General features: G+C 42.1%; 1 protein-coding gene across 1 annotated transcript; it reads right to left on the bottom strand.

The window, feature by feature from the left end:
• Positions 1-2,580: 2,580 nt before the first annotated feature.
• On the bottom strand, positions 2,581-13,280 carry ptpn1 (protein tyrosine phosphatase non-receptor type 1). The gene is made up of 9 exons (XM_069140386.1): positions 12,934-13,280; positions 11,160-11,250; positions 9,341-9,441; positions 7,914-8,012; positions 7,676-7,813; positions 7,334-7,543; positions 6,910-7,071; positions 6,608-6,768; positions 2,581-5,570 (listed from the first exon to the last, which is right to left on the bottom strand). Exons 1-9 carry the CDS (start codon positions 12,988-12,990, stop codon positions 5,294-5,296), a joined length of 1,296 nt encoding a protein of 431 aa, XP_068996487.1. The 5' UTR covers positions 12,991-13,280; the 3' UTR covers positions 2,581-5,293.
• Positions 13,281-13,469: the final 189 nt, after the last annotated feature.

The raw sequence follows: 13,469 nt of genomic DNA, 5'->3' as shown, positions 1-13,469 counted from the left end.
ACTACATGGTGTTGAGCTTCCATTGTGCAGCACTGCTACGTGTCGTGACTCAGACATTTGCAGAGTCACATTTGGAAAGCTCAGACTCTCCGTGTATTCAGGAATTTCCTGATTCCCGCTCCGCTACTTTGGAAAAGTGATCTGCAGGCAACAAGAGAGACTTACAGTCAACCGATCGTCCCACCCACCCTCACAGCTGGCCAGCTAATGGGAAGTTCCAGGTTAATAACTAAACTCAGGACACTACTGGAGTAGTCAGCAGGACATTTCTGCTCGACTGAATGTGGAGTCAGCATTGTGAGCAATTGGGCTGAATCAGGAGTCAAATCGTTCACTGACATCTGTTCAAGCCACTTTTTTTTTGTCACAAACAATTAAAGGCGTTGGCCTCGCAGTATATTCAATATGATATTTAACTTGTTGTTTATTAGAAGTTAACCATATTCCTCATCACAAGCAGCATGAGTCATGACACCACTGTCACACCAGACAGTGACTGTAGTTTCAATAGAAATAACTGTGGCTTTAAGACGACTTCCGGTCACACCTTGATTGTAGTTTTCCTAAAGCAGCATGTTCCTTCTTGCAAGCTTTGTTTGACGTCAGCAGAGATGTGACTGGGAGTGCTATTACTCACTCCGTATTACATTCCTGTAGAGCACGTACCAGTGCCTGCCTCTTATTTCCCAAACAGGAAGTTCTAGCCAAGACCGTTGCCAAATCGTCTGTGCTACACCCGTGTGGTGGAGTGTACTGAGGCAACACATGTGTCTCTGGACATGTTCACCCTTTCTTTAGAGTTCGCTGGCCGCCATTGTTGGACTCTTTTCACTAAACTGAAACACACACTCATTCTTGAGTCAAGCATAGTGAACAGTTTGGACATTAACCTGAAAATCTTTTGTGTAGAGGAAAAAGTTTTGTTTTTTATCAGTCATGCCTCTCTTGAGAGTGGCCAGAATAAATATTGAAATTTAAAGTCCAGCTTTTGAAGGCAAAGGACATTTTCATGAAAACTACTTTTTTTTTTTTTTTTTTTTTTTGTCCACAAAAGCAATTCAAATTGACGTAAAATGACAGAAGTATTCGTAGCATGCGGTTTTGTTTTCCCCTTAAAATCTGAAGGCAGTGTATGTCCTGCCAATAGGGAGAATAATCCTGGCTCCAGTCCACTGTAAATACAATATAATTGATGAGCAAACCCAGGTACAATTCAGAAAACAGGAAAGAGTGGGCTGCAACTCACAGCCAAGGCTTCATTTTCACAGAGAAGGCGCGATGGTTACAGTCCCACAGAGCCACCTGGTGGTGCTTTTAAAAAACTTTATTCTGTACCTTTGGAAGCAGAAAATCATCTGTATAAAACATGTTAAATTCCTTTTCTGCAACATAATAAAATAAATTTAACATCTAAATTCACAATGAAGAAATGTGCTCTAAAAGCAGCATTTTATAAAGGATGTGTAAGCTGTAGTTTATGGCTTTAACTCTTAAGAAATCACTAAAAAAAAATTAAAATCAGTTATAAACCAATCAATAACTATTTTCTGTTGTGAAAACTGGCATTGATGGCTTAAATTGTTATTTCTTCAAAAAGGGGACAAGACAATGGACCATAATTATTAATAATTGTAACTTATTAAATAATTAGTAATGCTGTATTTACTTTTATAACTGCAGCCTTAATGGCTCATTAGAACGGGAGAAACATTTCAGCACTTATTAACGAATTACAAACATTTATTACAGAAAACATGCCAATGGGATCTATAAAGTATAAATAAATGAAGTATTACCAGTTAATAAAGCCAGTTTATAAGCCCTTATTTATGTTTTTCTGAATAGAAAGTTGTAAATATTTCTGAGCCGTCAGATGTCTTTTTTTCTTTTCTTGTAGTGAGCAGTAGCATTTTATTGACTGAAAAAAAATGGAAATTCGTACTTTCTCATCAATATGAAAACCAAGAATCAGACCTGAGCTCACTTCTCGTTCTGAAATCTCTTCATACTCACTTTTTTCCGTTAGTCACAGAAGAGATTTTAAAGCGCTGTTGATAGATTGTGAGGCACTTGGACTAAATTAGATTTCACCTTGTGTTAAAACCCTGTGGAGCGGTTTAGCTTCACAGAAATAAAATCAACTTATAACTGCACCCAAATTTTTTATTAATTCACGAAGGGGGCCACGTCTATTTACATCTAAATGTGTTTTATTTGATCGACTCCCATTTAGTTAAATATTTTCCTCTCGGGCGTATTTGATTTGTCCATCTCTGTAAAGCCCTTTGAATCGTCTCTGGGGTTGAACCTTCCTTCCTACTGTATTAATATTAAACAGTAGCTGGAACAATCAATACAAAATATTTTTTTAATGTTTAGAAATCAGCAGTTCTAGAGCAGTTCAATCAACTCTCATTCCACGTGACACATTTATTGTAATTTAAAACAAATGCACAAAGACACATCAGCCTTTTCTTTTCCCGTTACTGACCTAACGATCAGATAGAAATACAATATGGAACCTTTTATTACCATAATTCAGAACTGAGAACGGGATTATAGACATAAAACCACAACAAATCAGCAGTAGACATTTTTCTCTTTATTTAAAAAGGAAAACAACAAATGTAAATAAAAAAATACATGTTTTTGAGCTTAGCATAAGTATAGAAAAACAGGAGAACCTGGTGCAATGGCTGCACAGGTGCTGAGATTTAATCCCTCACTAAAGCCGACCAAAAAAAAAACAAACAAAAAACTCAGCACACTGAAACCTGATTTGAAATATATTTAAATCTAATAATAATGGTGTGTCCTGGGAGAGGACATTTATACATTCTAAAGAAAGGTACAGCTGTCGAACTCGAGTACTGAACTTTGTCGAATCCCGAAGGTAAACGAACGCTAGCAACTGAACTAATCTCTTCGTAGGATAAACCTGTTGATTCACAAATGCAGCATGCTAAAAACAATAATCATAAAAAAAAAAAACACACAACATCGCCACCTCGGGGCCGCACCATTGTACAATGGAGAATCACTACAGTGTATTGTTTTCATCCCTGTGCTGGTGTTTTGTTTTTTTGGTTTGTTCAAAATCCCTGGTTCCCCGTTCAAACTCAAGAGTTTGATAAAGTAAAGGGTGACACCTTATTGAGTATTTGTATTGCTGGAGAAAAGAGTTTGGTGTCGGCTACTTTGTGTTTCCTTTCATTAGGCTGGCATTCGTGTGTGTGTGTGTGTGTGTGTGTGTGTGTGTGTGTGTGTGTGTGTGTGTGTGTGTGTGTGTGTGTGTGTGTGTGTGTGTGTGTGTGTGTGTGTGTGTGTGTGTGTGTGTGTGTGTGTGTGTGTGTGTGTGACTCCACTTGACTTAACACACACCTGTTCACACCTGGCATCATCATGCGCCTCGAGTGATCGGTTCTCACTCCCTCACCCTCTTCATGCAACTGAACAACTACATCATGTAAATGAACGTAAATACAAGAAATAACCACATGAACAAACATTTATTTTACCTAAATGATACATCCTCGCTCACTGGAGCCTCCTTTTAATTTTGCCGTCTATTATATGATATTATATTTCACGTTTATAAAATGTCTTAAATTTGTGATTCACGGCCTGAACCACCAGATCGGACCCCGTCACATCAGTTCGGATTATTTAGTCATTCGAGTGGATTCGAGACGGTCTGGCCCTGGGCTCCATTGGATAAATGAACTGTGCGAGGGGTCGACTCGTGTCAAACTGCAGACGAAAAAATAAACTTTGGTGAAACACGTGTCGGACAGACAGCCTGTGTTTTCACTAAACATCTGCTTCGTAGCCCCTCGTTCAGTCTGCAGTACATTCCCTGCTTTCTGCGCAGGTCCAGCTGAGCCGGCAGATGCACCCAGGGTGGTTTTTCGATTGGCTATATTATTTCTATTGCTTATTCAGAGGACGTCAGTAGTAACACTGCTAAAATAATGTGGCCGCATGCATCCCAGACCACCTCTGAATGTGATCTGAGCCGATCTGACCTCACTGCATCCCGGGTGCGTTCATACCTGCACCATCGGCTGGCCAGTTGTGATGCCGTCGTCCGGGACGCTTGTTAACGGCAGGTGTGAACAGGCTCTGACTTGACAACATGTAGAAGCTGCGTTCAGATTGGGACTTAAAACAGAAATTAAAGCCGGGTGTCCTATTCTTCTAAAAGACACAAAGAAGTTAAGGTTTCTTCGCTGTTAATTTAAGAATGGCAGAGTGAGGTATCTCACCCTATTCCTGCACCATTTCAGTTGCTGTTGTTGTTGTTTTATTTTTTTTTATTCCTGTGTCACCGTCGAGCTATCGGGGAGAGAAAACGCAAAGGGAATCAGGCACCCAGCCTACATCTCACATTTGACGCACTGTAAATGTTACATTAATATTTCTCACTGAGCAGATTTAACTCACATAAGTAGAGAAGCTCCAATAACTACCACTCGTGCAAATGTACACACGCAGACACACAAAAACACACATACTGGATGTACTCAACCAGTACGCCTCCTGCAGGCAGACACGGGCCACTACTGAGGTCAGATAACATTTCAATGCCCACCCCAACATGCATCTGTTATCTAGAGGGCACAGGGCTGCTTTCCTCTCACTCTCGCATACTTCACCTTACTGTTGGGTTTTATATTGACCCAGAATAACAATAACAAAACAAAAATTAAGTTTCTCCCTTACTGGCACATTTTCAGACACGCTGGTCAAAAATCGGGCTCTCTGATTTCTGATCCATTCGAGTTAGCAAAAGAAAAATGAAATGTGAAAACGGACTCCTGAATCAATGATGAAATGGAAGAACACATTCAAGTGTCATTTGGTAAATAAGAGAGGAGACATGTAAAATGTGCTGACAAGGCCCTTCATCCTGCTTCACAGAACAGCCGGGCTAAAACAAACCCCTTTTTTTTCCCTCTACATACGCGTTTTATGTCGAGTCTGCGTTTACGTCGGCACACTCATTTGGGCTGCGACACCTGAAAAACAGAGGCCCTGAGCATCCAAGACGACACGCGGACAGAACGTTTGGGTGGGTAACAAGGAGCGGCAGCCGGCCATCGCCCTCGCACTGCATTGGTAAAATAAAAAATAAAAAATTTAAAAAAAAGAGTGAACCTGAATCTGCTGAAGACCAAACAATCCACTCCACCGCAGAGTCAGGGCGGTGCTGAAAGGCCGGCCGAGTCCACTTCGCAACATCGGTGGAGAGACGGGGGGAGGAAACAAAAAAAGGGAGGAGGGCGGACAGACATCAGTGGAAATAGGCTCGATAGCAGGCGTAAGCACTGAGAGCGAGCGCTGTGCACAGGCACACGTTGGCTAGTAGAGGGGACCACGTCCCCGGCACCGGAGACGTTTCCTTCAGCTGCTCCGCCGCCTCGGGCAACTCCGGCTCCTCCGGCTCCTCCGGCTGCGATTTGTTCCGAGCTTTGGAGGCGAGATCTTGGACTCCCACGTGGCCATCGAGCTGATCGGCGCTGTCGGGAGGAGCGATGTTCCTCTTTCGGAGCTCTGACTCTTGTGAGGACCTGAATGAGGAAACAGTGAAAAGCTGAATGAAGCTTTTCTGTCTCCTGGAGGCGGTTTGGTTTTATTTGATCGAGACAACAGCTGGGAGATAAAAAGGATTTTTTTTTTTTTTTTTCTTGACAGGTAGAGAGTAGCAGGCTGCAGTTCAGACTTAGTTAATACGCATGTAAAGACTGAACGTTACAAAGTGCTTCGCAGTGTAAAAAAAAAAAAAAAAAAAAAGCAATAGAAATAAAATAAACAAACACCTAAACCATTTTGACTAAAACAGCACTTAGTTAATACGCATGTAAAGACTGAACGTTACAAAGTGCTTCGCAGTAAAAATAAAAAATAAAAAAGCAATAGAAATAAAATAAACAAACACCTAAACCATTTTGACGAAAACAGCACATTAGACAGTCAGAGAGAATAAATGAGTTGGACCACACAAACTATTTCTTACAGAGAAAGTAGAGCTGCAACTACCTTGAATTTGACATTTTTGGAAAATCTGACAATCATTTCCAGTTTATTGGTTTATAAAATGTCAGGAAATAATTGTTAAAAAATGCTGAAATGATGCCATGAGATGCTTTTTTTTTTTTTTTTTTTTGCCTCCATAATCTGATCATGTGCATATTTCTGCCACAACTCAAAACAACACAAGATACCTCAATTTACAAAACGTTATGAACAACTGATAAAATGAAACTAAAGATTAAACACTCAATCTAAACCACTGGAACATTACCTTCTCTGAAAAACATATTTCTACATACGTGCACAAAGAAACGGAAGAAAGATATGACAACATTTTAAACATTTTGTCAGACAATTTCAGTTTATGTGGTTGATTGCAGTTCGAGTTTCCACTGAAGTACTTTGTATGAAAGGCGTTTCAGTATGAATGAGCGTTCAGTAAATCACTCGTTTGGAAGGTTCCTGCTTCATGACAAGCAGCGCTAAGAACAAAGTTGCTGATCCTGCTGTTTAACAGACTGTTGGAACTGACAGTGATAGATACACTCTAACACAACATGACGTGGACGCTTACCCGAGACTGCGGATCGCCATCTGTTGGATGACCTCCTCATTTTTAGGGAAGAAAGATGACTCCGCATTTCCGTTGTGAGGGTCTCTGGGAGGAGGAAGAGGAGGAGGAGGGGTGAACTCCGGAGGATCGTCTTCCTCGTTGGATTGCTCTTTCCATGACACCTTGAGAAAAACAAATGGAAATCCCTTTTGAGTATTTAAAAAAACAACAACACGTGATGTTAATTGAAGACATCTTATAGCAAATTAGTGCCGTTAGTAATCTGAAGATGCACCAAGTTAAATTTGCACGGCGGGACTTGCCTGCAGAAATGTGTCTCCCTTGATGTATTTGGCACCTTCAATGACGGCCAGGTAGGAGAAGCGCAGCTGATCTGCGGTCTGAATCAAGCCCATTCGATGGCGTCGCATCTCCAGCAGCACGTCGCGAATACGGACTGAAGACGGGTCCTTACGGAGCGACATCTGCCGACAACAGCAAAAACGCTCAGAAGTGCAGAAGTCTCTGAGTTTTCAGTGCTTGACTTGCTTCTGAGACATGTTGACTTCTACAACAGGAGTCAGACCACACTCCTCACTGGTTGCTTGAAACAATAATAAACGTGTTTAGCGTTACTCGACTACTGCAAGTTTCTCAAGATAAGCGTGCGCTGATTTCCTGCACAATGTTAAAAGACATAAAGTCTGTTAACGTCCTGATTTCTTAACAGTAGAGATCTGCACGAACCAGCAAGAGGCAGGTGTCCACGAGACAAAAGGTCCCGGAGCGTCCGATGCCGGCGCTGCAGTGCACCACCACCGGTCCCTGGTCCGAGTTCAGACACCCCGACTCTCGCACTTTGAACAGGAAGTTCAGGAAGGAGGCAGGAGACTCGGGCACCCCGAAGTCAGGCCAGGTGGTGTAGTGAAAATGTAAAATCTCACGAGTCTCTTCAGTCTGCAGAGGAACGTCGGCGAGAAAACAAACGCAGATTTGTAACAGGAATTAAAAGACCGGGACGGACGTGCGCTCGGTCTTAAAAAGACCGATCTGAAATCACGTCGACTTTTACACACAAACTCGACCTACCGACAGATTTTCCAACTCCAGCTGACGGACTGTGTAGTAAGACTTCACGTCCTCTGAGACGAGCGTCAGCTTGAAGTTGGTATCTTCAAAGATGGCATCTCGCTCCTCTTTTTGCGGCCAGTACTGGGCACATTTAATCTGAAAACCAAAATGAAGGTGCACGTTACAGACAGTGTCACGGGTTGAGAGAGGCTGTGAGACTGCCGTCACACATTCAGAAGATACAAGCGCTGCTTACAGATCCTTTCTCGATGACTCGGTTCAGCATCACGACACCGCGAGTCCTCTGCTCCCACACCATCTCCCAGAAGTGGCCACATGTATTTGGAAGCGGTCCCTAAAGAGGAAGGACAGTCATTTTAAAACCGGTCTTTTTTTTTTTTTTTTGTATTACAGAACTTAAACAGAACAGTGCATCTGTTTAAAAATGGAGGAAACACCAAAGAGCGTATTGACTCTTCAGTCTGCCATCTTTATGTTGTAGCCCTGAGGTTGCCCTGAGAGGAAGTCCGCAGCACTTTAATCTTTTCTGAATGTTTCTGGGTTTCGAAATGAATCCACGTTATAATAGACCACTAAAAAGAGACTGGAAATGCAAAACACTAATGTGCCGTTTGTCCTTTGAGTGTCGCCAAAGCAGCGCCGACCCGCCGAGGTCTGGACTCCACACGTCCTCAGGTGCCCTTTGTTATCTGGCACTAAGACGTTGGCAGCGAGTTCCTTTAAGTCCCGCGGTTTAAGACTTTCCCCTCTTCCACCCCCACCGCCCCGTCACCGGTCCATGGTTTGTCCCGCCCCGTCGGTCGGCGCACACCGCTGCTGTCCGCGAGCTCCCAACAAGCCTGGCAGCCTTTGGAGTTGCTCTGAATCGGGCATCTGGCCGTGACTCATCGAAGGGACAAATCTGAGACCGCGAGAACCGACTGTTCACTTAATATATCCCAGATCTCCACATGGGCCACAAAATAATCAACATTATTTGCTTCAGTAAAGTGGTCATATTTGAAGTGCTCACCAGTATCGGGCAGAAGCTCTAACTTGAGTGTAATATCATGGATTATGAAACTGAAATCATTGGCTTTGAAATTGTACTTTATTCCCAGAAAAGTACACTTCCACATTCAGTTCTCTCAATTCAAACTCAGTTCTTGAAATTTCGTTTCAGTCTGTGTGTAACACAATCGCTCTTCCTCAAAGATCCGGATGCATCAAGAGCGATGGCGTGCTGATTCACAGAAATCCTTTTCACAACTTTGAAACAGCGAAAATTCCAACCAGTTCTCCGGGGACGAGACTCTGAGTCGAAGGCTAGATGCGATGACTCGCTCACCACCGTCTGGACCGGGTGACATCGACATGCGAGTCAACGCCAAAAGCTACTCTCCAAAGTTATCATGAAGATTACCTCACTAATTCTAGCTTAGTGTCCCTGATAAACTCATATCTCGGTGTATGCTGCTTTTTAAACGCCGCAGATGGAGACTTAAAGGCGTTTCCGTAATATCTAACATAAAGTATCACATTCACGATTGTTAGGTCTCCACCAAGAGAACAACATTTTATTTTAAAAAGGATTACAAATATTGTCCAATTCAACATGTTGCTGCTCTCGCTGTGTGAACGTTGCATTTCCAGAGAAGCATACCTCATCATGTCCTCACTTACCTGAGTAAGAATATAGTTCCTCTGTGCCTCCTCTACTGTAATTAGGCTGGCATTGATGTAGTCATTCAAAGCCAGCTGCAGACATATTCTGCTGTGGTCGACTGAGGAGAGAAAGAGAAAGAGAGAAAAAAAAAAGAAGAATTCTCATGAGAATGTGTTTTTAATATCCCACAACCCACAGAGACAACTAACACAACTCTCAAACCGACACAGCTGCTCAGAACAGATGACAAGTGTCTCTGAACAAGATGAAGAGGTTTGACTTTAATGCCGAGACGTCAGCTTGTCCTCGTATCCAGTGAAAGAACCTTTTATTCAAAGAGTAAACACCAGGAAGGAGCTTCATGCTCCTGATTTTTATATGTGGTTTAAAAGCTTGTTGGGACCGTAACTATCAGCAACACGGTCCGTACGTTTTGCATTGGTTCATTCAGTGTGAAAAAGAGGAAACCACAGACAGAAGTTTAGCTGGATGATGGTGGTGCTTAATAACGAACATTTTATTGACTAATAATTCATCTCCAACATTGAGATTCACAGTAACACTCGTCTAATGCGGTATGTCTGCATGAGTAATCACGTAAAAGATATATGACAAAAAAATAATTGTTAATAACTGTTATAGTCTGTTATAGACAGTGTTTTGTACTTGTCTGACTGTGTTGTTGGTTTAAGTTTGTTAAGACAAGTTGTTGTACTTCATTTCCTCCAGTCTCATTCTCCTTTTTCATCGTTACAACTTTACCATCTACTAAAGCTTCGCATCAGTTGTTAGTGTCTGGTTTTGTCGGGACTACAGATGAGAACGAGGACTTCACCTCGGCACATTTAAATGAACGCTAAATGTCACAAAAACAAAATGACATGAATCATCACCACAAAAATCTAAATTCATTTGAAGTTTTCCCGAAGTTTGTGGGATGCACTGGTGCAAGTGTATGTTCGGGGGTTTCAGGGTCGCAGCCCAAGATTATTACACGTTTTTTTCATCTATAAATATGCAATGTCACTTCATTTTTCCACATCATTATTACAATATCTCTGTAAAAATGTTCCAAAATAGGTGTAAAACTCGAGCAGATTATAAACAAACGACACTCGAAAAAAGCTTCAGCACAGAAGAGGCCATTGGCCAACGACTACGTAAGAACTGGGATGAGTCATTTCACGATTTAAGATGCTCTCCAAAATAATTCATGCATTCAGCGTAAGTTCAGGTGGTGCCCAAAAACAGCTCGGGTGCAGCACCGAAGCCGTATGACGGCGGAAACAAGCCTGGTTTAAGAATATAAGAGATAGCAATGGGTTCAACAGAAGGTCACACAGGAGCCAGCTGGCACAAATGGATTTCAGAAGATGAATATTACAGTGTACCGCCACCCTGATCTTCTGCAGGCCTCCCGTAGCTTTACCTACATTTGCCGTCCTCAGAGTGACACACACAGGAACAAATTAGCTGGAATTATACGTCAGTTCATCCACAGTGATGCAACGCTGCGCCTATTGTGTAATACTAGCGTTATATCATTCCAAATGATCATTACGGTGCTTGTACTGGAGGTGGAGCAGCAGTAAGCCAGTGCTTCAGTGTAACAGTCAACTTTGAAAGCCTCAACGGAGACAATGCTGCTGCTGTGACTGTAAAGACGAAGTCACCGAGGCTGATGTTTGCACATAAATATGAGATTACAGACCCAGAAGTGCTGTGGGTGGAGTAACGTGCAAAGAGTCCCAACGCTGACATGAATTTAAAAGGAACATTTTTCAGGGTTTAAAGCTGATCGGTGCCGTGCATGGAAGCAGGCGAAGAGCCACTCACATGGGCTGACATCTCGGTATCGGTTCCGAGTCTTGTTTTCGGGTAATTTGGCGACCTTGCAGGGGAGTTCACACGACTGCTGACGAATCTCCTGCAAAACGATTAAGAAAAAAAAAAAAAAAAAAACTGTTACATTCACACAAGAGTCATGGCTTGGTCACCGTAGATGTCGCAAGACTTAAAAATGAGTCTAAAGATGAGTGAAAGGGACGTTTGTTCCTTCCTATATTTAATTCTGCAGAAAGATGCTAAAAAAAACTTTAAAAAAACAAACAAACCACACCATCTGTCAAGTTCTGTTAATACTAGATATGATCCCAGAAAGTTGCCTACTCGTGTGCGTGTGTGTGTTGAGCATGCAAGCACACACATATTTAAAAATAGCCTGACAGCATGCAAAAAATGTCTAAATTCCCCATTGCTGATGTAAAATAGTCATATCACGATATACCGCTGTTGCGGTATAACATATATTATACACGTAACATACACGGCTGACAGCAGCTATATTTCATACTGAATCTGAATCTCGTTGAGTTACTGTTGATGTTTTACAAATTAAGAACTAAGATGATTTTTGTTTATTTTTTACTGATATATTAAGAGGGTGAACTGTTCCTTTATGCTGACACAACAATACCCAATGCCACTTATTTTTTTTTTGCCATTGTATGTCTTTGAAATGATCAAATAAAATTCCAAATTAAATATTGTATGTGAAAATCTGCTGCTTAACTGTGAGATACCATTAGTGCATATTTGGTGCAAGAAGCTGAAGGTAAATCGTTAAATAGAAGTTTATCTGAGAAATGTTTGTGTCAAAACAACAAATATAGACATTAACAATTATGTGAAGATGGTATGGGCTGCTCACTTGAGACCCAGACGGAGGCATCAATCATCGGGTAGATCCGAGCAGGTCTGGGCGATATGGATAAAATCAAATATCACTATATATATATTTTTAATACACTATTAATAGCGATATATTCGTATAATGTGGCAATGGCTATTGGTGATTTCCCAAAATGTTTACGTATTGATATTTTTTGCTAAATGTGGATGTGATGACGAGGTGGACAAAGGCAAATAATAGAAGTCAGAAAATTACATCAATTCACTGTGATGCAGCTTTTATAAGCGGGAAAAGACAATAATTATGCCAAATCATGATATTACAGTATCCAAATCTAAGAGGATATATCTGTCTCATCACAATATCAATATAATATCAACGTATTTCCCAGCCTGTGGGTCCGAGCAGGTGGAGCATGGGCTCAACTAAACACGAACGAGGCTGATAGCTGCAGAAATTATAGCTTCACCGAGGGCCGGGCGACATATCGATATTTTATCGTATCGCGCTACGAGACCAGATATCGTGTTAGATTTGAAATATCGTGATAAGTGCTGTCTTTTCCTGGTTTTAAAAGGCAGCATTACAGCAAAGTGGTGTAATGTATTGAACTCGCCAGACTTGTTCTATTATTTTTTTTTTTCCTTTATCCACATTACTGATAATTATCGATCAAAAAAAAAAAAAAAAATCTCCATATAAATATGAATATCTGGGTATTTGATCAAACATATCGCGATAGTAGATTTTGTCCACCTCCCCTCCCCTCCCCTTCCCCCTCTCTCCTCTCCCCCTCCCCTCCAGCCCCAGTTTCACTGTCTGCCGCCGACTCCTTGTGCGTTAGCTCCGATTTTGGCCTAAACGTTGACAGCTTCAGCCTCGGTCCATTCCCACCTCGATCCGCCCGGAGGTTCCTACCTGATAAACGGAGCTCCAACTCCCGAGTTCATCGATCTCCCCAAACTCGGCTTCCATTGCTGACAGTCCCAGCTGCCACTCTCTCTTCTCACTTCCCCCCTCCTCCTCCTCCTCCTCTTCCTCCTCCTCTCCCCAGCTGCCGGTTACGGACAACCGCAGCTCCCCCGGAGATTAAAACAAAATTGTCGTCGAGCAGCTTCCCGCACAACTCTTAACTGTTCCGCCGCTGCTCCGTTGCTCCTCGGTGCGGCCGCAGAGATCACCGTCTCGGCCTGCTCGAAGCGGAAACACGCCGCTAGCTCCTCCTTATATACGGCGGAGCCTCCGTTCCTCGGTGGCTAAAAAAAAAAAAAAAAAAAAAAAAAAAAAAAAACACCAAAATATGTTTATTAAACGAGATAATATTCCGCTGCGGACTCTCTGGGTGTAAAAAAACCGGGTTTTAAAAGTCCTCTTCTGGTCCGGATACGTAACTTTCTCTGCGTGAAACAAGTCACTTTACGATCCCGCACAACAGCGGCAGCACACACAAAGTA

This window comes from Embiotoca jacksoni, unplaced genomic scaffold (assembly GCF_022577435.1).
Source record: "Embiotoca jacksoni isolate LCO1_2020_lvr unplaced genomic scaffold, fEmbJac1.0.p SCAF_9, whole genome shotgun sequence".
NCBI lineage: Eukaryota > Metazoa > Chordata > Actinopteri > Embiotocidae > Embiotoca > Embiotoca jacksoni.
Note: the sequence above shows the minus strand (reverse complement) of the source record. Positions and strands in the feature narration are given on the sequence as shown.